The following is a 26892-nucleotide window of genomic DNA, read 5'->3' as shown; positions in this document are numbered from 1 at the left end:
GTTATAAGAAATAGTTACAAGGGAAGAGACAATCATGGTGGGTTTGAAGAAATCACAGCCAAAGGGCTCTTACGAAAGAGACAAGAGCATATAAATGAGGATAGGGTGCTGGTCAAAGTGTTAATGCCGGGCACTGGTGATTCTAGGTATTCCTTCTAGAAACAGAACACGACACTGGGTCACAACAACCATCCTACACACTCATGCCCCTGTCAGGCAAGGCTAGATCATCTGCCTCCAACTGCATGATGTCCTTGGGCAGATCCCTGATCCTCTGAACTGGGAGTTGCATCATCTGTGAAATGAGGGGGTTGAGTAAGGTCTCTTTCGAGGATGAACATTGTGTGAATCCACTTTCTCAAGAGAGTAAACGCCTCACATATTAAATGAGCATTTCTGACTCAGAGTTAGACCTCTTCTCTCATGTTTTTAAACTTCCTGTTTATCTGCATAAAAAGTCTTTTCTGTTCATCAGCTGGCCTATCTTATCTGACAATTCCTATTTTAGGACTCTCATCCTCAAGACATAGAAACTTAAAACCTTTTCACATACTCTGGTGCTCAACCTTCTTCCCTGGCCAAAACCAAAGCCCCAGACACATTGTGAGATATCAGGCATTGGAAAATCATCTCCTGGGCAAAACAGTTTTGTGTCGCATGAATGTAGTCTATGATTTAAAAACTGGGGGGAAATCTAGGGGCACCTGGCTAGCTCAGTCAGTTAAGCATCTGACTTTGGCTCAGGTCATGATCTCACAGTCTGTGAGTTCGAGCCCTGCGCTGGGCTCTGTGCTGACAGCTTGGAGCTTAGAGCCTGCTTCAAATTCTGCATCTCTCTCTCTCTCTCTCTGCCTCTTCCCTGCTCGTGCTGCGTCTCTCTCTCTCAAAAATAAATAAAAACATTAAAAAATAAAATAAAATAAAAACTGGGGGAAATCTAAATGTCCAATAGTAAGGGTATGGCTTAGAATCTTGTGATATGATCCTAATGAGGAATACTGTGCCTCCATAATTATAAATCAACAAATATTTAATGAGCAGCTGTGCCCCAGATCTGGCTGGGCACAAAGAAGAATGTAGCAAGCTAGATCTGCCCTGAAGGTGCTTATAATCTAGCTAACTAGAAAACAGGACTAAAATACACAAAATATGTATAAAACAATGTGTATCCTTGTGACACATTATGGACATTAAAGGAGTTTTTGAGAACATGAATGGAACTGAAGAAGATGAGATCATTTGGGGGGGGGGAGATTTAGCAGGGGCATTCCTTGGAGAGGAAGTAAGATTTGAAGAAACATGAGCACTTAGCACAGCCTCAGCACAACCCATCTACATATATCCCCATCCCCTTCCTAGAAGAGGGTAATAACTCCTTGAGAAGCCAGCAGTGGTCCCTAGATGTTTGCAATCATATCTTGTGTCTTCCATAGTTTGATACCACCTAAGGGCACTGTCTCAAGTATTATCAGTGTTTTATAAGTGAGGAAAGATAGCTGAGGGGGATAGAACCACTCCTGAAAGCCAGATCTCAAGAAGTCCCTGCCTCTCTTTTGGGCATCTACTTTGTTTTGAAGTGAGTGTAAGCATTGTCTATTGTGTACACATCTAACATAGGACATTCTTACCACTCCCCTTTCCACTAATTTTTTCTTATTGATGGGGGTGGAGAGGGTGTGGGATCCTTAACAGCATTGGGCAGCAAATTTGAAAGCAGAACTTGTTAGTTTTTAAACAAGGACCAGCCAGTTGGACCACAGAGTGGGTGTTTCCATGCGAATTCCAGCACTTTCAAGTTGCTCCATGAACTGAGCCCAGCCAGGACAGCAAACCTTGTTGGGGTTTTTTTGTTGTTTTTTTTTTTTGTTTTTGCAGCCAGCTCTTTGCTTAGGTCTAGAGAGGGACTCAATTAGCATCATGGAAACACAGAGCAGATTTCAGAAAGGAAAGGTCAGCTAGCTGCAAGCCCTAGCACTTGCTATCAGCCATCTGCCAGGCAGGAAGTGCTACTCAGATCTATTTTTAATCATCTTCCCTAGGCGAGGGCTCCTGGGAGAATGCAGAAGCCAGGCTTATTCCAAGACAAACATTTAATTGCTACCTTTCTGTACACATTCTTAAATAGTCTCTGGATACTCAAGACCAACTTATACATAGATGCCCAGTTCTTGGGTTCTGTCATGCTGGCACCTACCTACAGGGTTGTATTTGGAGGCCCTAGTTGAGGACCTCTTCTTGAGGAAATTTCCTGACTGATAGAGCAACTCCACATAACATAACAATCCCTATAACCAGGTTCCAGGGATTTGCTCTGGTTGCAAGTGACAGAGAAGAGAGAAGTTGTGGAAGTCCAGGAGCACATGTTCACTCCCGACAGCAGTGAGACTGGCAATGCTAACTGTGCAAACTTCCTGCTCATTTTTATTTTAAGTGCATCTATCTCTTCAAAAAGGTAAATTAAAACCACTTCGTCTGGCAGTAACTCATCTGTTACTCAAGATATGGGTTGGCTAAAGAAAGAGGAAAGGTTTCATCTTAATTCCCAGGGACCCAGGCTGTGCTGTGGCTGGTCGTCCAGGCACAGGAACATTTTGTCCGCTGGCTTCATCCCCCTCCTGACTAGGAGCAGTACTCACGTCTCAGTTCCACCCAGCCCAAGGAATGAAACATCTCTGCAAGGTCTGGACAGGGAGTCTGCAGGCCATGGCCATAGCAGATTATGCAGAAAGAGAGCCTGGCTCAGAAGCTCCTGCATTCTTCCAGCCCACACACTGAATACAGAGTTTCCTTGTCTCTTGACACTTAAAAACTTTCAGCCTCCAATTTCCACCCTTAGGTAAAGCCTAAGCATATGTACAGTTGTACCAATAAAAGATGAAAGCTAGGCAGCGAGCCACCACCCAGGGCCTGCCCCATCAAACACAATAGCAGGGAGCCGTAGCACCCATGCTTTGTGCAGAATGACAAAAGGACAAAGGGGTCTGCTCCAGGTGTTACCCACCTCTCCTCCCTCCCCCTTGCCTCCTCTTAGGAGCTTATCTGTCAGTGAGCAGCCAATGGGAAAGCTAAGCCGAAAGGGCACCTTGGCTGTGGGATCTTTGCCTGGCGATGTGAAATAAGAGACTGAGTATTTGGGGCAACTTAACACCAGCAGGAGCCCAGCCAGAGGGTCAGGGAGGAAGGGACTGAATAGGCAGACATGTGCTTCACAGGAGATCTAACTCCCAGGGGTGGGGGGTGGGGGGTGGAATCCCTCCCCTCAGTGCTATGGAACTCTGCCCTGGTGAGCTGGGGCACACATGTCCCTGAAAAGAAAAAAGCCACTGCACAGGGTCACTCTCCCTGACCCAGTTGGACCACAAATTAATTAGGGCTTCTGAGCCGTGCTGACTCTTGAGTTCTTCTTTTTGGTTTCAGGAGCAAAAGGAGCTAATTAGTAAACAGCTTAAGAAATAATAACTTCTTCCCCTGCTGAGAATCACCTGTGCTCTTCCTTCATCCCTTCCCCTGCTTGCCATGGCTCTATGGGTCAAAAAACTCTATTTTAAAAAATCCAGAGGGGCACCTGGGGGTGGCTCAGTCAGTTAAGCAGCCGACTTTGGCTCAGGTCATGATCTCATGGTTCATGAGTTTGAGTCCTACATTGGGCTCTGTGCTGACAGCTCAGAACCTCGAGCCTGCTTCAGATTCTGTGTCTCCCCCACATCTCTCTCTCTCTCTCTCTCTCTCTCTCTCTGCCCCTCCCCCACTTGTGTGTGCGCTCGTGCTCTCTCTCTGTCTCAAAAATAAATAAACATTAAAAAAAGAAAAAAAAAACAACAGAGACCATAGGGTATGATGTTCCATAGGGTGTCATGTTTGGTTCAAGTTCAAGACCCCAGGAATAGGGGTTTACCTGGAGATTTCTGAGCCAGGCAGACAGCCTGGGAAGCACCAAGAGAGTAGGCTGGGCTGGGTTTCTCTGCTAATTTAGAGCAAGAAACAGTGTGGTGGAGCACTGAAGGGTATGAACTGGGAGTCATGCCTGAATTCCAATTCTGATTCCACCCTTTCCTAACTGGTTCCCCTTGATCAATTCAATTTGTCTAAGCCTCACTTTCTTCATCCCAAAATGGTAACAATGGTAGTACATCTCTCTCTGGGTCAGTATGAGACAAAAGATGTGAGACAAAAGATGTAAATACCAGCACTGCACTGGTATTTAGTTAACACTCAGTAAAATGATAACTACTGTCATCATTATTAGAGGAAGATCTCCAAAGAGTTCTCTTCTTTTTCAAACAAATGTTAGTCAAAACCACCAATTGTGCCTTCAGGGAGTGTAAAGTGCTAGAAGGTAGACAGTGAACACTAGGGCCAGCATGTCTGGCTACCTTCAAAGCAAGGAGAAGGCTGGGACTAGGGTGAGGCAAGCCAGGAAGCCAGCACCTAGCATCTTTAAGGAGGCCCTTGCTCTGAGGTGCTGCCTTTGTACAGCCCCAAGAGTGAATGCTTTTCAAGTCCTGTATCCTAGGTGACTTGTTTCCTTCCCTTAGGCAGGGCCTTCATTCCCAGTCACATTCAGACCTACAGAATAGGAATTTCTGGAAGTAGGTCCTGAAGATCAGTCTTTTTATCCCAGGTTATTCTGATGTGCTGTCAGATTTGGGGATCTCTGCTCAGAATCCCCATTTTCTAAGGCCAGTTTCAACTACATTCAGGCATATGCTAAAACACTGGAAAGTACAGAAGCCATCTATTTCTCCCCTTCACTTTGCCCTGTCCCAAACCCCATGACTACACCAAAAGCCACATGAATTCTGAAACTCAGTTCTCACTTTAACATAATAGAAAACCTCATAAACGTGGGGGTGCAATTGCCAGCTTATAATGACTCAGTGAGCTTCAAGAAGCCATACAAGAAAGTCGGGCTAAAGGGAGTACCTGGCCCAGCAAACCAGGGAACTTTGAAAGGCCCTCTTCTCAGAGTTATGAAGGTTTGGTGTCCGCCAATGATTTATCTGTCTTCTGATTAACTGAAGGCATCACAAGGAGGAAATGAGCCTGGCTGTGAATTACAGCACTGGCTTAATTATCAGGGTTTATTAACTTTATACAATATCAACATTCCTGTTCACACAGAGCTCATGGATATACAGTTTATAGAAGCTGGAGGAGTTGACTTTATGAACTAGGCTATATTATAATATTCTAGTCCAATCTCAATCAAATGCTATCATTCCCTTGCTTAAAAAGTGCTTTCAATGGCTCCCTACACATACAAAACTGAATCTAAATTCCTTAGCTGGGCCTTCTGAGCCTTGTGCAATCCACACCTCCTGACCTCCTGCTTCCCTCTCTCACCCTCTCCATCTCTTCCTGTGATTCCTTAGGCTTGATCTCCTCTAGAGGATTTCTCTGCCTCTGCTCAGAATGGACTTGCCCCCTCCACCGACTTTTCTTGTTCACTTAGAAAAAATTCATCCTGCTCTTTGCCCCTAAAGCATCCTGAATAACCACTCCCCAAAGCCTGTATTTCACTACATCTTATAATAATTTACCTGTTGGTCTTCCCCACTAGATCACGAGCTACTTAAGGGCAAACATTTTCATGTGTCCATTGCAGTTTTCCCAGTGCCTCATATTCAGTATGTGCTGAGTGGTCAGAGAGGTTATGCGACTTACTCAATGCCACGCTGAAGAGTTAGTGGTAGAGCCAGGCCTAGAACAGAGGTGGCTTGACCCTTCATTCAGGACTTTAAAGTGACGCCACTGACTCTGTCTGCAGGGCCCCACATTGTGTTCCCATTACAGTGATGACATTGCGTGAAAATATGTGCTCTGTCTGGCTTGGTCAGCTTGTAACCTTTGGTGGGAACCTATGGGTGCTAGATGGCTGGGCTGAAGTTTGGCCTATGCAGTTGACAACACAGTGTCAAACGGAACTAGTCAATGAACACAGTGTGTCAGCTCCTACACTATCTATAGCAAATGTAACCACTGTGTTGGCTTTAGATTCCTCCTGAAATCACATAAACATATTTCTCCAACATACATTTCACAACTGGTGCCCATCTTGTAGCCTAGGAATCAGCAAATGTGCAAGGGCCAAACTGAGCTTCTTACCTGTTTCAGAAGTATTTAACTGGAACACGGCTATGCTCATTTGTTTATGTATTCTCTATGGCTGCAGAGTTGGATGGCTGAGACCATATGGCCAGCAGCACCTAAAAATTTACTATCTGGCCTTTGCAGAAAATTTTGCCAACCATTTAGCTGCAGGAAGAGGGAATGAAGACTCCAAAGAGGCCCCTCCCTTCTACCAAGAGACTGGTTGCCCCCACCCTGGAAGGTAGTGGACCAAGTGGCTTTTGCATGATGTCATTTCTTTTTTTAGCACTGGTTACAGGCCTGGGATTCAGGAGATTTTGCCTGACAGAGACACGGAGGGGCCTGAAACACCTAGCACATGGCCTAACATATAATGGTGCTTAGGAAATGTTTTTTAAATAAATAAACAAAGGAATGGGAGGTCAGCCTGTCTGTGTCCATCCTCCCCCCTGTCAGTTTCAAGGTGACCAGTCATACAGGTGCCTGGCAGCAGCCTGGTGACCTAGATTTGTCAGCCCTTATCTTATCGGCTTTCCTTCCCTGTGTGTTTACCCAGTACCTGCCCCCACAGTGCCCAGGGCAGACTGGCCTGTTGTTTTTACACAGAAGGAGACAGACAGGGAGGACCTTTCCTCCCCCACAGATACACTTTGCTTTTTCTCTCTCCTGCTGAAGCCAGGATCAAGAAATATGGGGACTTGGAACTTAAGGAGCTCCAATAAGTCTGGTTTCTCCAACTTCCTCTCTCCTTTGGTTTCCTGGGTGAATTTGTCTGGGCGAGGGGGAGGTGGGAAGAGAGGTCTTTAAAGGGCTCCTCAGAGCCCTACCTGTCATTTAGAACATTCTGCATCAAGAGGGGAGGGACTGAGGGTAAAATTGTGCAGCTTTCAGAAGTAAACAAAGCAACCAGCACCCAATGGTTAGAGGCCTGTTCTTGAGAACAGACATTCCTCCAAAGCCACATCAGAGAACAGTGGGTCTAATTCTCCGGCCACCTCGAGCTGCAAGAGCCTAGCTGGCAGTTTTACCAGTCTGGGAGAGCCTAGGCTGACATTGCAGCAGAGGACAGGGACGGTGAAGAAAAAAGTTCTGCACAGTTGGGCATCTCATGGAAATTAGGCAAATTGGATGGAAAGCAATATGGAAATGTTGGTTTCTTGGCTGCCCCAGACAGCCCTGGGTACCAGGTACAAATGGGGATCCCTTCTACTGCCACCAGCTGCTTCTGCAGATAATGGGCTTTCCAGTGACCAAAGGGTCCTGGGCACAAGGTGGCTGAGGGCAAAGCATACATCTGTTTGCCACTATATTCCCAATATCTAACATGTGAGAGGAGTCGCTAAATGTGGAACAAATGGTAGGGTTCAGTGCAGGAGGTTTCATTCTGGGATCTTTTGTTTGGGCAAGGAAAAACTTTTCTGTCCCCTCCGGTATCTGTTGGAGAGTTAAAGCAAATGCTGTTGTTGGGACCAGCCCTAACAGGGAGGAAAAGGAGTTTCCTGGACCCCCAAAGTTAGATCATTTTCCTTCTGACAATATAAGTTGTCCCTTCAAAGGCCCAAAGGTGTTGGAGGCAGAAGGGAGGGGAGAGCCAGTGCCACCTGCTCAGCCTCTCTCATCACTGGTCTGGGAGGGGAGGGAGTTCATGGACTGATTAGATGTTGTTGTTTTTAGCAGCAGCTGGTGGAGCCATCTCCTCCTCTCTTCCTCTCCTCCCCCCTCCTTCCCTGAGTCACACTCCAGCCACTAGCAATAAGCAAGGGAGGGGAGGGGAGGGGAGGGGAGGGAAGCAGAGAGCTAAAGCTCCCCGGGTTAGGCAGCCCTGACCTCAGAGACAATGCTCTGGGTCACCGGGTCAAACCCTCCCTTCAGGAGCTGGCTGAGTGCTTTGCAAACAAAGGTATCAGAGATTCTTTTGGGGTTTGTTTTTTTAAAGATAATGAAAATAGCTCCACATCCCCCTTCCCTCCCCCCCCCACCCCCCACCAATGAAGCATCCCAGGGTGAACCAGACTGACTAGCAATTCTCAGCTATGGCTCCAACACCCAGGTTGCCTGGGTTGCTGTTGTCACAGTAGTCTAAGGTCTCTGTAACTGGTTGACGTGTGGGTCAGAGGAAAACTCGCCATCTGACAGCTTAGATGGGAAGGGGGCAGGGGCAGATTTTCCATTTAAATTTTGGAGAGGCTTGACAGCTGTTTGCAGGTAAGCCCAACCCCGCCTGTCCAAGAGCAGAGGCTGCCACTGTTATTTAATCACCTCCAGAAACCTGCTAGTCCCTTTGGAATTATAAGGAGCAAGAGATTCAGTGTTTATAGAGGTCTCAGAAGACCACTGGTAATTGTATAGCTAAAGGGCTAATAGCTGAGACTCAGACAAAAGGAAGGAACTGTTTACCAGGACTATTAGGGGTGCCAGGATCTGGGAATGTTTGCTACTTTGGTTTTGCTTAATGAGTATTCATAGATAGCAAGTATCAGCCTTTATGGAGCATTTACTATTATGTCAGGCACTCTGAGAAGTACCTTATATTGATCACCTCACTTCGTTTCCACAAAAACCTTACAGGTATCTAATATTAACAGTAATCCCATTTTCCCAATGAGGATATTAAGACACAGAGAGATTATTCAACTTGCATAACCACTAAGTGAAGAAAGAAGTCAGGGTTTGAACCCAGGTAGTCTGGCTCAGAGATTGCATTGTTAACCACTAAGTTATGCTGCCTTGCATTATCTTCTGATAATGATGTACTAGAATCAGAAAAAGGGAGGGATGGAACACTTTAATGACAGTCTAATCTAACGCCTCATTTGGATGGATGAAGAAAAAGGAAAGCTACAGAGCACAGTCTTGCCGAAGATCATACACCTTGATGCTTCTGTTTTAGCCATCAGCCCTCTCCCCTAGACCTGCCTCCAGCATCTACAACCACGAGTTATATGTAAGGCAGTAGGTGGTATGGCAGAGAGGAGGTGGCAAAGTACAAAGTCAAGAGGCACTCAGTTTCTCTGGTCGTTGGTTTCCTAATCTGTAAAATGAGGAGCTGAAGGGGAACATCTAGGTTCAAAGGCCCCTCTAGCTCTAATGTTCTGAGAGTCTATGACTCCAGGTCATTTAGAATCTTATTAGGAAGCAAGACAATTATATGTAAAAAGTGCCCATAACCACAATAACACAGACCATATTATTACAAGACAGTCATTATTAACTACCAAATGAACAACCAGACAGTGAACTTCTATAGGCGTTCGGTGGAGGGAGGGACTCCTACAGTCCAGCAAGACAACCTAGAAAATACTTAAACTAGTCTTCAGAAATGGGTAGAGAGTGAATAGAGAGAAAGGAAGAAGGACTTTTCAGACAAGGCAAATGATAGGAGGGAATACAGGGTAGGATTTACCACCAATATCAATGAGAGACCAGAAGACAGCTGATGCCAAAAGGAGCCACTTAGGTCATGACTGTCAAGCTATGGTAAAGAAGGCATAGACCTATCTAGACCTGTATCCCACACAGCTTCTTGGTAACCTACGACCTTAGAAAAGTCGCTTAATTCCCACCTTGAAGGGAGGTGGTAAAGTAAGTGATGGAGTAATAAGGAAAATGTCTAAAGGGCCCCCTAGCACACAGTAGATGTTCAATAAATAGTAGTAAAGCAACAATGTAGATTTTTCATCCTCTTTTTTTTTTTAGGTTACCAACACAACCTCATCTGTAACACTCTTTTGCCCCCCACAGTGAGCCTTACACTCCCAAATACCTCAAAGATAACACTCTAAGTACAGGAATCATGTTGGCTTCATCTCTCTATCCCTAGCACCCAGCCCAGAGCCTGGCAAGTTGTTTGAAATCCAAAAAAGATTATTGAACTGAACAATCAGCATATGACGGTGGATTCTGGTCAGGCCCCAAAAAACAAAACAGCCAAACCAGCATTGGTGCAGCTTTACTATTCCAGAGACAGAGGGAGTGCCAATGCTCAAATAAAAACACAGGGCAGGGGTCCTGTACCTACTTCTTGTTTCTCAGGAAAGACACCCTGTTGAAAAGAGTTTCTTTGGATCTTAAGTACACAAGCTTGCAATCATCAGCCTCCTTATTGAATGCCAAAACACTAATGTACAAACCAATCTTATGATTGGAACCTTACAGGCATTTGCAAACCACAGAGTTAATTTTCAGGGTACGCCTCATAGCTCAAGTCAACATTTCCTTTTGGTATTTAAAGCAACCACATAGAAAGGATCACATTTGAGCAGATTCATGCTCCAGCTGCCTGCAGTCTGTAGCAAAAAAAAAAAAAAAAAAATCCACAGATGATTCACCAGACTTGGTCGCTAGCAGCTCCTCTACAATAAACTGGTGAGCAATTCTACTCGTGCCTAGATCATTAATTTTCACAGGGAGCAGGTATGACTATGGGCCAGGTCTGTCTTCCATCCAGAGTATGACCTCCTAAACTCAATTCCTCTTGTTCATGACTACAAGTGATAGAATATTTTAAACCTTAGAATGCTTATATTTCTTTCCCAAGCAATGCTCAACAAAACTTCACTGAATAACTTCCATGTGCCCCAAACACCTGTAGATCACTGCAATGCATACACACTGGTTCCTCCATCTCTGGTCTCTTCTTTAGTAGTTCACCTACCACACTGTGACATTTGCCATCTCAAAGCAAAGCTCTTTCTGGCTGTGTCACTACTTGCTCAAAAGTTTCAGTGGCACCCAACTGCCAGCAGTATAAAGCCAGGACTTCTATTCTCCCAACAGTCTGGCTTCAATTCCTTCGACCTGTTTTCACACAGCTCCTCAATATCTAACCTACAGGAATGGCTGCTCCCTCATGCTTCCTGCCTGCACTTCTTTGTTCATGCTGCTCTTTTTACTGGTCCCTCCCCATCCATTTCCACATGTCCAGGTTCTTGCTTCAAGGCACACCTCAATGTCACTTCTACCAAGTCTTCCCAGAACTTCAATTCCTAGACAGATGGATTTTAACGGTGTCTTTTTTTGGTTTTTTTGATCAACAACTTTTGAGAGCCTGCAGAAAGCTACGGAACCCTCTCTTGAAAAACAGATATGCACATAGAATTGAACATACAGGTTCAGAGATTCCCTGAAGCCAGTCCATGAGCTCCAAATTAAGACCCTCTTATGTCTGTCTCTATTTTGGAATAATAATCATCATTTGTTCATGTATTCACTGAAAATCTACCAGTCTTTAGGAGCTGTGCAGAGTGCTGGAGAAACAAAGATGGTATCACAATTATCTCCTCAAGCATTTCACAAGCTAATGGAGATATGTGCTGCTACACTGTGATAAGCGCCCTAAGATAAACATAAGGTGAAATACAAATTTCAAGAAGGGATGACTTATGAACCTATTATCTCCCAGCTAGAGTCCAAGTTCCTTGAGGATAAAATCCTTGAGGGTAATATTATAATATCTACTAGAGTGCTACACAGAGTACATATTTAGTACATGTGCAATTACAGAACAGTGCCCATGAGACAAAACTGCATGTACAGGCACAGCCCCCACTGCCCTCCACCCCCACCTCCCAGTGGCCTCTGAGATCCAGTGAAGGTGGTTCTATGTTCGAACAATCATGCTATACAATTTATCCTAGCAATAATTTATGACTTATCCTACGCTGAAGTGATTCATTCTCTGTCCCAATGGAGAAAAGATACCATAATATACTACCCCTTACATGCTTCGAATGGTTTCTTTTCACCAAGGAACACTGTAATCTAACCATATCCCTTTGTCTGGAGGTTTTCTGTATAAGATCTGTCACCCCTTCCCAAGTGATCAACAGACAGCCCTTTTGCACTCCTCCAGAACTATCACTTCATCAGAAGATTAGGGCTTTCAAAGGTCAGATAGTTGGGAAAAAGAAGTCAGTGATTTATAAGGTTTTGCAAAAGCTAAATTGATTGAATGTGTTTTTAAACGGGGCTTATTGGTTTATGTTGGAACTCTTCCATAATTTATCACTTCTGCCTTTGCTGTACCTCAGAAATGCTGTTTAGGAAACCAACAAACACTGCAAAAGAAGCAAAGGTACCCACTATGGTATGGGTCCTACCAACATGGTTGTTACTGACATCCTTTTTCTTAAAGCCCATCGGCAACTCTGGTACAATCATAGGTCACGTTATTTCAGAAACAAAAATTTCACTTTTTATGCTATAGACATCTATAGGTTTACATATAATCTAGTTTTCCCCTCCTGCTAGAATAGAAATACTAATTTTACTGCATTACAGTTTTTTAAGAATCATTGTCACATACCCATTGGACACCAAAAACCTTTCAATTAATAAAATTGGAATTCAACATATATTTTGCTAGTTAGGAAAGCTCAGAATTATCTTCAAGAGCCACATCGTATTGTATATATTCTTTATGAATTATACTGCTTGCTGTGACACAGCTGTCATTAACACTACTAAATACAATCCAAAGCTCACTATAACATTTTCTTTTTTTTTTTTTAATTTTTTTTTTAACGTTTATTTATTTTTGAGACAGGGAGAGACAGCATGAATGAGGGAGGATCAGAGAGAGAGGGAGACACAGAATCTGAAACAGGCTCCAGGCTCTGAGCTGTCAGCACAGAGCCTGACACGGGGTTCGAACTTACGGACCGCGAGATCATGACCTGAGCCGAAGTTGGATGCTTAACCAACTGAGCCACCCAGGTGCCCCTCACTATAACATTTTCAAGACACTTAGAGAAAAAGAAATGAGTGGATTTTTAGAAATTCTATTCTTATATTTATTTTTAACATCGAACTTTCCAGGATATTTATTATACATTAAAGACAAGCTGGTGGATGGTGTAAATGAAGAGAAACACATCCCTGACGAGTAGAATGGAAAGGATAGAACAGATCTCTGGACTTCCACATCAGCACCCCTCTATGTCCACTACCTATAAGCCACTGTGTTATGGGTACTAGTCTTTTTGAGAATCACTGGTGTTGAACACTAGTGCTCAGAAGCAGAGGTTCAGAAGCCACGGCGGGCAGAGGGGGCCTCTCAGTAGCCACTAGACCAATACATGGCCTCAGAACACCCTCCTCCCCACCACTTTTCTCAAAGCAATGCTGTACCTTACATCTAAGCAGGCAAGGAAAACCAAAATGCTACTGCTGTAAGGCAAATGGAACCCTACAGGGAACAAAAAGAACTGGCCTCCTAAAACCTCCCAGCCTCACAAGGAGGCTTGAAAAGAGCCAGAGCTCTTCACACAGAGCACAGCTGAGGGAGCACGAAATACAGATGTGTGGTTCTGAGGCTGTGGAACCTCAGGCCAGTCACTAAGTTGCCCACAGCCTGTTTCCTCATGAAGAGAGGCTGGGCTAGATGATCTGCAATTCTAGGAGTTCTGTATTTGCCACCAGAAGATAATCTGACCTGAAGATTGGACATAGCAATAAACAGCTTTCTACCTTCCCCCTGCACTGGACACCCACTCTGCAGCCTCCTACAACAGCTTCCCTCCAAGGACCAGAGCAAACTGGGTCTTGGAATGAAGCCATCATCCCCAAAGTGAGTTTGTGAGAGGTTAATCCAACTCACCATTCCCAAATATCCTGCTCCACGATGCCATCAAATGGTGATAGGTTGGCAGGAGAGAAACAAAGGAAGGATCTCAGACAGAAAATTTACATGAAAAAAATTTGTGAAGATCCAGGCTTCCATAATAGCTAGTTTCCACTGCAATGAGCATTCGATTGTTCCCGCTTGGGGCAACTAGCTGTTCCAACTGAAACTATTATTATTTGATAACCACAGTATATTTTTATAATGGGGCTTGCACCGTGAAGTGAGAAACAACAATGTGAGCAATTCCTCATGCCAACTTAAAATACCTCTGCATGCAAACACTCCAGCATTTAGACCACAACACCCCCTAAGAAAATGTAGGATGTCTCAGCACATTCCCTAGATAGTTCTGTCATCAATTCAAAGAGCACCCCCACCCCCATCCTACAGAGCAATACTGTTACCTTTGTGCAGACACACACAAACTTTACTGTCGTCCTCTTCTATGGCCTTTTCCTCTTAAATCAAACTCCTGGGCTCCAGGTTCTAAAGTGAAACTACCTTAGCTAGACTAAATTTGCTTGGTATCAGGCAAGAACAATCCCCTCCATCACCCCCAATCCCGCTTTGGACCAAGAGAAGCAAAGGGACTACACTATGTATTTGCATAGGAGCTTTGTGATCTGCCAACCACCCCCACACCCATGATCTCATCCAGCCTCGTAACAACCCAATGAGGTAAACCTCCTCACCGAACCTTCAAATATGGTTATATCTACTTTCCAGGACTGTTATGGAGATGGCACATAGTAAGCACACAGGAAGTGCTAGCTACTGGGCATTACACACAGCAAATATTACTTCACTCCTTTTATTAGTGAGAAACTGAGGGGCGCCTGGGTGGCTCAGTCGGTTAAGCATCTGACTTCGGCTCAGGTCCTGATCTCACGGTTCGTGGGTTAGAGCCCTGCGTCAGGCTCTGTGCTGACAGCTCGGAGCCTGGAGCCTACTTCGGATTCTGTGTCTCCCTCTTTCTCTGCCCCTCCCCTGTTCATGCTGTCTCTGTCTCTCAAAAATAAATAGATGTAAAAAAAAAAAAATTATTAGTGAGAAACTGAGACTCAGAGGTTGGACAGTTGATTCCAGGCAATGAGGCCTCTGGGGATTTACAGCAAGCCAGGATGGTGGAAAGCCTGGTGCAGGATTCTTTCCACCACCTCAGTATAGACCCTAATTGTTCAAAACTTTGCAACTACACATTTCCACGGGAGCCCAAAGTCCTGACTCTGTTCCCAGTTCTCTACCAGCCGCATACTCCAAGCTTTAGTTCTCTGGACCTTTGTGTTCACTTCTCCATAAGGAAGTCAGACTCACTTTTTTTTTTTTTTTTTTAAACCAAACAACGGAATGTCAGGCTTCCAGATGAAAGGCTCTATTACAAGTACAAAGTATCATTTAATTACACTGCTGCTCCAGTTATCTGCTTCCCAGCTCCTAACTCCCACTGGGCAGATTCTGAAACCGCATAAGAGATTATGTCAAGAGGGGAGAACAGGAGAAACATTCTCTCCCTGAACTTTCTTAAATGGAAGAGAGAAACAAAATGAAAAGAAAGGCCCATTTTCCAAGGAGGGGGTTGGGGCAGTGATCTTTCCGTTAAGTGGACCTGCATAAGAATCTATAGATTATTTAATGCTGGGGGTGGCTGCGGAATGAAATAAAGGAATCTTTGTGCCGTGCCAGCTACAGTTCCCTCACCCTCTCCCCACAGCCAGGCATTTAACCCAACTTTTTAAATCATCAAGCTCTAATGCACCCCATCTGTGCACCGGTTGTGGCCATTGAAACTGAAGCCTGTGCTGACTTTGGCCTGGACTTGTGAATGAGCCTTTCTGCCCCAGAAGGGGCAGGAAGGAGGACATGAGGCCAACAAAGACATTTTTTGCTCATCACTGGTCTTCTCCTAAGGCTCAGGATCCACCCATCTGTTTATCTGTTCATTTACTGAGCTCTTGCCATGGGTCAGGTTCTAACCCAGAGACACCAAACTAGTAGATATGGTCCCAGATGAAGGAGAATGTATAAAAGTTCCTGGGAGAGAGGAAAGAGGTGAGGAAGAAGGGATGCTGTTGGCTGAGGCACAGAGGACTGAAATACCCCCATCTGCATATTCAGGGATGTTGCTTAGTTCCAAGTGGTTGGAAAATAAAGCAACGAACTGGCAAGAAATCAAACTCAAAAGGCCAGATTGTCCAAGGCCCTGAATACCAGGCTCCAAACATCAGTGTGGAAGGCCACTACCATCTCCACACGTTCCTTTCTGTACATCTCACAAGACCCAGCTCAAATACCACCCCTTCCAGAAATCCTTCTTGAACACACTCAAAGTAATTGCTCTCTCTCCTTTAAGCCTCCAATTTGCATTCTTGGACAGCCTGTATGAGTCTCAACTTCTCCATCCATAAAATGATTACTATAGCCTACCTTAAAGTCTTCTTATGAGGGTTAAGTGAGATAACATTTACAAAGTGTCAAGTCGCAGTTTTTAATACACAGAAGGTGCTAAAATACATTTTATTGTTACCTCAATTTCTTATGATACATAGCACTTTCTCGTGGTATTAAAAGGATGTCTTGACTTCCATTTTTCCCTGGAGATTTTCAGAAATAGGACAGCTCACATTTTCCCTCCAAGCTTGTAGGCCCCCTTCCAAAGCCAAGAGGACTGATCCTCTCTTTCCTCACTGACACAGCCTCCCCACATCCAAAATTCCAGACTTGAGGGGTTCCCAAAAGATTCAAGCTGAATCTGAGACAAGACGAGTCTATTGACAGAGAAGGGAGCTACAGGCTGGCTGGAACATAAATGGCATAAAGGAAAGTAATTAGCAGAAACCTAGAGAAGTAAAAGCGGGCCAGAGGTCAAGACTCTGAGGGCTCCAGGATTCAAACTCTGTAGTAACCCTAGATCTTGGAATAGGCCTAGAAGGAGGACTTCCATTCTTAGTCCTGATTTGAGAAGCCCCACAACCACACATGGTTGTTCAAACAGACTCCTTCACTTCCTGTCAAATTAGCCAGCTGGACGGGACTGTTCTAGAACTACTGACCCTTCATCTCCCAGCCTTCTCTCTGGCTGGGCTATCGAGCCAGAGTCAGGGAAAAGTGATGCCACCTTTTCTAGAAGTTCTTGTAAACAGATCAAGAGCACTTTTTTTTTTTTTAATTTAGTCTGGGTATGATTACAGGTTGGCTTGTTTTTTTATTTAATGGCATAAAGTCCCGGTTCTGAGGAAGGATGGTTTTTAGAGGGAAAAGGTCCCCATGATCTTTATCCTTTTTGTGCAGCCTAGTAAAACCCATTTCTCCTCTCATGGGAATTTAGGGCCAGGAGGGAGGTAGCTACCCTGAGAATGTTGCCTGAAGGAGCCAGTTTCTGGATTGAACAACTGGGATGTTTATTGATTTATTAATAATCTCCTTGCCCCAACTTTAGGAAGCAGTTGCTAATGCTTTTCCAGGAAAATAAGGTTCCATTATTTCTTCTAATTTTGATCAAGTGTCACACCATATTATCTCATGTAGAAGCCCTAAAGATCCCCACAGGACAAGGTCAGCTCTTTACCAAGCCACTTTTGGTCCTCCCCAAAGGACACCCGTTTTAGTAACTCAGTCATCTTGTAACCTTCCCAGGGGGCTTAGCAGGCAATATCCTTTCTCATGTCAGCTAAGAAGTGAGATATCCTCTGAGATATCCTGCCCCTACCAACTTTCTTAGAGCTCACTTTCCAGGCATGCAGCCCTCTACACGGCATTCATCTGCCAACCTGAGTTAAGCCAGCCTAGCGAAAGGCTCCAATCATTCTTCAGCCCCTCTCCCCTCTGGCCTGTGAGCCACCAACTTCCCCAGCCACCAACAGGGATGACATTTAATTTCCAAAATTACATTCTAAACTAGTACACTCTCCCTCCAACTCAGAGTTATTTCTCAGTTGAGTGAGATAGCCAGGAAGGGAACCTGTAAAAACAAAAAACAAAACAAAACAAAAAACCCCACAAATATCCCAGGCTCTTTGGGAGAGTTTATAAACCTGTGCAACCTTATGAGCCAGAAATGCCCCCCACACCCGGGGTGGGCAAGCAAGGCCTGCAGGGAACATGTACCTTGGAAATGAGTTCATCATGATTGGCCAAGTGGGCTCTGCAGTGAATGCAGCTGTAGGTCCGGTGGCAGGAAGGCAAATATGCCTGGAAAGTCTTGGATCTTGTCATCTTCACCATTGGCGCCGTGGAGCGTGGAGTGAACTCTGGAGTGGCCCACGAGGCACTCCCACAGGACGGGTCGCACGGGAAACACCGGAAGACACAGGTAAAGGCCGTGGTTTAGCAGGGGGTGGGTGTGGGGCACGCTCCACACACTGGTGATGTCTTCAGAGAAAGGACCCTCAAGCAGAGGTCTAGGGCTGGTTCTCAGCAGCCTGCAGTGCCAAGATAAGGGGAATATCATTAACTGATGGAACAGGGCTTCGTGCAAAGCAAGTAGAGTCCAACTGCCACCCAAGAGAGAGGGCAACATTTATAGGAAAAAATGACCCCTTCTCTGTCTCTTGTCATCATTGCCAAGATGCCCAATGAATGAGAAAGAAACTACTGGAGATCCCAGTGTCGCTGCTTTTCTAGAGTTGGAGGTTCAGTATCAACTCAGGGTACTCAACAGCCACCCCACCTACCCTCCACCAACATTCAGAAATGGGCATGATCACCATTCTTAGGGGACCCTATAAGAGGCCAGGCTTAAGGATGCGCCACCTGTAGCCCCAGGGAGAAGACTCCTAAGGGCCTCCTCTTCTGAGCCAACCAAGATATATGGCTAAAGGAAAAGGCAAAGTTCAGCCTCTACAAAGTCACTACATCAACAGTCACAGATTTATGTCTCATCCATTTCCAGATACCTGGAGTCTTCCAACACTTGAAACCACTACCAGCAGAAACCACCATGCTCCATCCCACCCTTTGCTTTATGGATCAAGCATGGGATACAAAGGATCAAGTTCCCAACCAGCAGGGTCCCTTATGGTTAGCAAGCTCTTTTGCCATACCTTGCCCAGAAACAGATGCTTAGTACTTTGTTTGTTTGTTTGTTTGTTTGTTTGTTTGAAAAGCAAGCAAGGAAATGAATGAAACAAATGGCACAATCAGACTCCTGCATCTAAAATTCACAATGACAGTGAATTTTACCAGAATCTCTCCTCAACCCTCAAAGTTCCCATTAGTCATCCCACAGTGCCAAACATCTCTTCCGCCATTGCCTCAGCAATTTTATTCTACTAGGAACCAAGGACACTGAGAAAGTGGGTGGCTTCCAGGCTATGTCCAAGTAAAGGTCTGAGGGCAAAACCTCAATACATACCCTGCTTCTCTGGCTCCCCCACCTAAAGCTTCTGAACCTGCCTATTCCTTGGGCTTCACTAACAGGGGTGGTGTTCCCACTTGCCTACCTCCCAGGAGAGCCACAGTGTTAATTAATGCCTGCATCATGCTTTGAAGATAAAATTATTTAGAGAGCCGGGGGAGGAAGACAAATAAAATCAGATCTTCTGGGTTGTGTCTGGGATCCATCTGGATGTTTAGAGAACGTTGCAAATCATAGTCCTCTTTTTCCCCTAAACCTCACTAACCAAATCTTCCAAAGGGATGCTGCCCTCCTCCCTGATATCTTTCCCACCACAGCAGTCACTGAGAGCCACTATACCCTCACTATACCTCTAGGACTCTGTATATCTTCCTGAATGGCCAACAGCATGGGCCAGCATTAGGCTGAAGGACAACAGTGGCTCCACATTCAGGATGACCAATTACACATGAGGTGTCCAACTACTGAAGGGATTCAGACTTACAGGGGCCCAGGTATAGTGTTTTCCCTGCTTGGTCTCCCCACCACTATTTTTAAAGATGTGAAATCAGGGTAAACTGAACAGTACAGAAATACCTGGAAGAATTTGGAAGTGAGAATTAGTTTCCCTAGCTTTACCTCAGAGTTAGGCCTGGCCATAAGAGGAGATGAGGAAGGAAGATACATGACCCCTTGGACCCAGAGCCCCTCCTTCTCACCATGGACATCTTTTGATAGCAGATAAGGTGAGTCTGGTCAAAACAAAAACCCATGGTAGACCAATGGTGTTGGGTGTTGAGGTGTTACAGGGTGGTAGAAAGAGACAAGTACCCTGCCTAGGTTTCCTGAAATACCCTTGAACTTTCCAATATCTCTGTTTCACTCGCAGGAAGGGCAGTTATCTCCAGGAAAGAAAGGGGTGGTAGGTCAGGGTAGAAAATAGGAAAGGCAAGCAGGGAAATGAGCTCAAGGCTTGCCCCAGGCCAGCTTCTGAAGTCCACAGCCTTAGCTGCCCAGTGGGGAGCACTAGGAGCGTGGGTCCCATCAGTCTTATACAAACACTGAAGGAAGAAAAGGAAACAACGAGCCCTGGCTGCCAGTCTGGGTTTATAGAGCAGCCACAGAGTCTGTTTTCTTATACATGCAGACAGCTTCTAAATTATGCATTTCCCCAGAGTAGAATTATTTCTTCTCTCACTTCTCTTCTGTAGGAAACGAGAGGGGAAGGAAAAAAAAAAAAGTTTGTACACAGGGATTTCTGGTTATGCTCAGCTTCAAATCTGAATTCCAAAACTTGTTCAAAGCTCCTTCTGAGGAATAACCATTTATAGTCTGTACTCAATGTGAACATGTCACATACAAACACATACCCATGCACACACATTCACTGCATACCATAGTTCTGAACTTAAAAAGACAAAAGAAAAATTGACCCCATAAGCAATATCTCAGGCTGCTTGGTACTAGAGAAACCCTGGGGAGCCTAAACAGCAGGCATGAGACTTTGCTGTTCATTCTGCTCCTCTCCCTCTTTTCATAGGAATTCACAGGCATCTAAAGGAAAAGCAAGGAAAGAAAAAGTGGCTTGCTGAAATATGCATCTTGTCCAAGCACTACAGGGCAAGCTGGAAGTAATGAGAGGGGGTAAGTAGAAAGCAAGCTGAAGCAGAATCAAGAGAGGGTCCTTGTGTCTAAAAAGAGAAACAGTAGGCTGTCACAGAAAAAAAAAAAAAAAAAAGGATGACAGCTAGGTCCAAAAAGTAATCATCTATTACTGTCTTCTTCCCTCTTAAGTGAAAATTTTAAAAGCTGTGTCTTTGAGTCAATTCTTAGGAAGGAAGGTAAAATAGATGGATTTTTTTTTTTCTTTAAGGGAAGAAACTAGGGTATGAGGCTGCAGAACTCACCACATTTTGATTGTTGGACTTTGGTACCTGTAATGGGGCCATAAGCTCCATGGGGCTTCACGAGTCCAACTCGTTGAACATACTGGAGTCCAAATTGATTTCCAACAATAATCAAATGAGCTCGATATTTAAAAGCCTCAGGGCACATGTACAAATTAAACACCATTTTAAGTGAAACAATAATCCATCACAATGGAAATTAAAGGAAGATTTGCTACCAGCCCCAGCTGGCTCCTGCTGATCAGCATGGAAAGAAAAGATGTGAACTATTATGATTAAAAACAAAGACCCCAGATACTGCACTTTGAGAGCCAAATGCACAGGGAGCACACAGCAAACCTGGCTGTCCCACCTGACAGGCCTTTTCCACCAGGAGCCACAACCGCGGCTGGAACTCAGAAGAAAAATTTCTGAATGTCCCCAGGATGGAGAGGCAGAAGGGACAAATTCTCCAGGGAAGCCATGAAAGAACTCGATGAATGAGGTGGGAGACAAGGGACCACACAAACTGAGAAGGTGGAACTCACTAGGGGAAGTAACACCTCCAGCCACAGGACAGCACCAGTCTGTTGTTTTTGTGGGGTACTTTGGTGGAGGGTAGGCAAAGACTGCCTGGAAAAGAAGTGGGCTGTGGAATCACAAACCATTCCTTCTCCTCTCTAGCTCAATGACCTTTAGCAATTTATTCAACCACTGGACCCTCAGCTTCCCCAACTCAAATACCAACATACACAGGGTCATGAGCAGCAAATGACATGTCAGAACACAGTGTTGGCATACAATTATACCAAATTATAGCTATTATTTTTAGTGGTCAATTAGAAAAAGATGCTGCTACAAAGAAAGAAAGAAAGAAAGAAAGAAAGAAAGAAAGAAAGAAAGAAAGAAAAAAGAGGCTTGAGGATTATATCGCCACTTCCATTAGGACCCTCTCACTTGTCCTTGGGCAGCACAGGAGATGGCACTTTTGGGGTGACATTTCTCCAAACCTAGACTTTTCAAGGCAACAAGGAGGTGATGGATGACACTGGAGGAGCCATAGAAGTGCTTCCCTAATTGCTACTGAGGTCCTTCGAAGAGGTGGGTTCTTCGGTGGCCATGCTCCTACACGCCCTAAAGGACTGCCAAGAACACATCTCTGATTTATACAGCCCTAGCAGGCCCCTGAGCCTCTTTTCCCTTTCAAATCCATCCTCTGTATTGCAGCCATTGTTACCTATTTAAAAAGCAGATTTGACCGTTTTGTCACTCCCAAGGCCTTCAGAAAGGCAATAGAGGGGGTGCCTGGATGGCTCAGTTGGTTAAGCATCCAGTGTCTAACTTTGGCTCAGGTCATGATCTCATGGTTCGTGCATTTGTGGGTTCAAGCCCCACATTGGGCACTCTGCTGTCAGTGCAGAACCTGCTTCATACCTTCTGTCCCTCTCTCTCTCTTTCTGCCCCTCCCCTGCTCACACTCTCAAAAATAAACATTTTATAAAAATTTTTAAAAGTTAAAAAAAAAAAAAAGAAAAAGAAAAGCAACACAGAACAGTAGTTAAGATGGGTTCTAGAACCATACTCAGGGTTTTTAAATCTGTTTTAACCTTTACAGGCTGTGTGACCTTGGGGAAATTTACTTAACCTCTCTGAACCATGCTACCATCCTCATTAGAAAACAGGAATAATAATATCAGCTTCATAAGACTCTGTGAAGATTAACTAATACTCAGCTTGTGCACCTGTAAGTACACAATAAATTCCTAGTGTGTACTACCACTGATAACCATCTACCATTGACACCCACAAACTGCTTCAGATTCATCTCTACCACACCTCATACTCTATACTCCCATTTTTTAAACTAACATTTAAGGGTCTACCATGTGTCAGGGACTCTCCTAAGTGCTCAGATTTGGCTATCAAACTCTTAGTTCCCTCTAATACACCATACTTGCATTTCACCCTTCCACAGTTTTGTTGATGCCATTCCCTCAGCCTGACACATTCTTCCCACCTCTTCTTACTAGGCCCTTTAACTTGTCCATTAAGATTCAGCTAAGGGGCTCCTGGGTGGCTTAGTCAGTTGAGCATCCAACTCTTGATTTTGACTCAGATTGTGATCCCAGGGTCTTGGGATTGAGCCCTGTGTTGGGGTTCCCACTGGGTGTGGAGCCTGCTTGGGATTCTCTCTCTCTCTCTCTCTCTCTCTCTCTCTCTCTCCCTCTCTCTCTCCCTCCCTCCCTCTCTGCACCCTCCCTCCCCTGCTCATGCTCTTAAAAAAAAAAAAAAAAAAAAGACTCCACTCAAGTGCCACCCCCAACATGGGGCTTATTGGTTCTTCCTCTGTGCTCACCTCCGTCTTAAGGAACCAAAATTATCCTTTTCTACCTCTGTATCCTCCATCAGAGGTAAGTTCCAAGGACAAGGACCACATTTTTGTGCTCCCTGGACTCAGCAGCAGAGAGCACAGAGTAGCAGCCATTATTTTTTTTAATTTTTTTTAATGTTTTTTATTTATTTTTGAGACAGAGAGAGACAGAGCATGAACGGGGGAGGGGCAGAGAGAGAGGGAGACACAGAATCCGAAGCAGGCTCCAGGCTCTGAGCCATCAGCCCAGAGCCCGACGCGGGGCTCGAACTCAGGGACCGCGAGATCGTGACCTGAGCCGAAGTCGGACGCTTAACCGACTGAGCCACCCAGGCGCCCCAGTAGCAGCCATTATTGAACTGAACTCCCTCCGCTTCCCATTGGGCTGCTGACTAGACCAGTCCACCCCTGTGTGGATAGCAGACATGATTGAGGTCCCTCCTTTCCCCCTCAAAGTAATGAGGTAGGAGGCAAAGATACTCTGGGTCCCCAGGGCCCATGAAATACTACTCTCCTCTGACAGCCCCCACTTAGATCCTGTGCTGAGATGCTCAGAACTATGGTCCTTGGCTACAGAAGATGTTCTAAGTCCTGGGCATTAATCAAAGGCCTGTCATTGGCATCCAACTCCATTCTTTGCCTTTGTGGGGGCTAGGTTAAATTACACATATATTGAGAGAGAAACCCTTAATAGAGGTGGCAGTGGAAAAGGACCAGGTGAGCCATTTCTGGAACTGGGAAGGAGGAAAAAGAGATAATGGCTGTGGAAGGCCTCTATCCCAGGAGGAAGGTCCTGAACCCAGACCCGGGAGTAGAGAGACCCAGTTTTCCTGGATCATCAAATAAGAGAAGTGGCTGGTGGTGTTAGTCCACTGGTGAGGGATTACAGGATCTAGAGGGCAACAGACTTGGTTGGGTCTAGTCTCGGGTTTTCTCACCAGCTGCATCACCACTGGGCAAGTTGCCTGAAAGGGAAGAACAACAGCGCCTACCTTGTGGAGGAGACAAAAGAATCAAATGAGATATTGCAAGTGAAGCATTCAAGCATAGCACCTGGATGAGTTAGCATTCAATAACCCTAATTAGCTGTAATCATCCTTACCAGCAAGGGAGAAAAAGCACGGGAACTGTTTCTATTCACAAGACCCAAATGGGCAGTGTTCCTATCTCCCACATTGACTCAAAGTGGTTACAGGGTTAGGGCCTAAATTAATCCACTTAAAGGTACACTGCTTTAAGTAGATTTTTGTGGCTTAGCTGGGGATCTAACATTATTGCTATATCATTCCAAACAGACCATTCTGTCACTTAGTGCTGTGGAAAAGTTACCTCTGTAGCCCACCCTGATTCAACTAACCCCACAATGGGGCCACTAGTGAAAACTTTACTGAAATACCCCTATTACAACTACCATGGAGCTGATGAGCAAGGCACACAGGAAAATCAATGTCATCATTCCTAGTTACCCACTGTGTAGAACTGGACCCAGGCAGCACTTCAAATTCATTCAGATGATAATAAAAGCCAGCTTGGATCTTCAAGGAACCATTCTTTATTTCTTTTTTTTCTTTCTTTCTTTCTTTCCTTTTTTTTGGAATTTGAAAGTTTACTTTTTTATTTTGGGAGAGAGAGAGAGCAGGGGAGAGGTGGGGAGAGACACAGAAGAGAGAGGGAGGGAGAGAATCCCAAGCAGGCTCCACACTGCCAGTGCAGAGTCCAAAGTGGGGCTGAATCTCACAAACCAGTAGATCATGACGTGAGCTGAAATCAAGAGTCAGACGCTTAAGGGACTGAGTCACCCAGGCACCCAGAACCACTCTCATAAACAAAGTTAACCATTCATCTCTACCCTGGACATAGGGCTGAGGCTTGATTTCACAAGGATTATCTGTCCTTGTAATCCTACATGATCTCTAGGATTCCTTTGTCTCTTAAAGTCCTGATTCCATATTGTAATGATGTCTCTGCCAGATGAATCCTGCCCCAGAGCACAGAATCCATCCACCATCCTTTATTCTGCTAAGACCTTGATTTCAGCGAGGTCACAGAACATACCAGTCGTGCAGAGTCCACTCAGAAATGGCTGTTGGATGGTGTCTTTGCAACATCTGTTAGCGAAGCATTGTATTACCACAAGGCCCTTAGTTCAGCACTCTATCTACCTGGGGAGGTCGCCACATGAGGCTTACATCTGTTAGAACATCTGCATAGGAAAAAGGTAGTTCCCCTTGAACATCCTGAAACTTGCATGTAATTCACTAGACACTAGATAGAGGTAGCTGTTACTAGCTATGAAGAGATCAGATATTACTTGTTTCTACAATTTAGATAATAATATAAAAAGCCCAAACAATCTGTCTGAAGATTCATTACCAAGGACACTTGGCTAATGTTCATCAATGGCTTCCTTCTTTTTCTTACACAACTCACATCTCCAAAAAGGATTAAAGGTAACTTACAAAAGCATATACTTTTAACATAGATTAAGAAATTACTGGGGCACCTGGGTGGCTCAGTGGGTTAAGCGTCTGACCTCAGCTCAGGTCATGATCTCATGGTTCGCAAGTTCAAGCCCCACATTGGGCTCTGTGCTGATAGCTCAGAGCCTGGAGCCTGCTTCGGATTCTGTGTCTCCCTCTCTCTCTGCTCCTCCCTGGCTCGTGCTCCGTCTCTGTCTCTCAAAACTAAATAAACATTAAAAAAATTTTTTTAAGTTAAAAAAAAATTAGGGTAGGAGGAATATAAGAACACAAGGAGAGTTAAGACAGAGAAATGCATGCTGTTAACGTTGCTAAATATTTACTAAATTTCAATTGCAAATTTGGCTTTGAGCTCCCGAGTAAGCAAGGCAGAAGAAAAATATCAGTACTTATAAGGTTGACATTTCCTACAAAATAAAAGCATTTTGGTTGTTCAGGCTATTTTCTGAGAGCTTTCTCCTGTGGGTGGTTGTAGAGATGATGAGCAGTGAACACAGTGGACAAGATCCTCAGCATACAGCAATAGTTCCCACCATGAAACTCTTGCAAGACTATTTCTTAGAGGTCCCTCCATGAAAATGCACAGCAAAACAAACACCAAAGGGCAATTCAGTAAAAGGGATTCTACATGGGGGTCAAATCAGGGCAGCCCAAGAGCATGGCTTTCTGATGGTCTGGCTGGATCCAGTGATGTAGACTCTCCAGAGGAATGGAAGAGTTACAGAGCTTTCTGGCAAAGATCCATGAATATCATTTATCACAACCAGGCTTTTGAGTAACAAAAACATGGGCAGCGCCTCCAACATGCCAAGTCCAAACACTAATATTTTTTAATGCTAACACTATTTGGCCCTGGTGTTGCATTCAGTTAGTTCTCTTGTGGGCTACTTTTTCCTTAAACTCTCCCCTTATGGCCTATCATGCCTCTCCTGGCTCTTCTCTCTCACTGAGCCTCAATCTCCCTGGCTGCTCTTCTTCCTTCCTCCTCCTCCTTGGAGGTGCTTCTACCATGTCCCTGACTGCTTGCTCCCCATAGACATTCTCATCCATATCCAAGTCTTCTAAACCTCTGCCTTCTGGTCATGAAGCCTGGGTCCCTTTCTATAGGA

General features: G+C 44.8%; 1 protein-coding gene across 7 annotated transcripts in view; it reads right to left on the bottom strand.

Annotated features, from left to right (window-relative positions):
• YPEL2 (yippee like 2) overlaps positions 1-26892 on the bottom strand; it is a 108915-nt gene that overhangs the window by 64903 nt on the left and 17120 nt on the right. For all 7 annotated transcript variants that reach the window (XM_049637805.1, XM_049637804.1, XM_049637803.1 and 4 more), the window contains one exon: positions 17819-18132. In XM_049637805.1, coding sequence (XP_049493762.1) covers positions 17819-17935 — 117 coding nt within the window. In that variant the 5' untranslated portion in view covers positions 17936-18132. The remainder of the gene's footprint in view (positions 1-17818; positions 18133-26892) is intronic.

This window comes from Panthera uncia, chromosome E1, assembly GCF_023721935.1.
Source record: "Panthera uncia isolate 11264 chromosome E1, Puncia_PCG_1.0, whole genome shotgun sequence".
In the NCBI taxonomy this organism is placed as follows: domain Eukaryota; kingdom Metazoa; phylum Chordata; class Mammalia; order Carnivora; family Felidae; genus Panthera; species Panthera uncia.
Note: the sequence above shows the minus strand (reverse complement) of the source record. Positions and strands in the feature narration are given on the sequence as shown.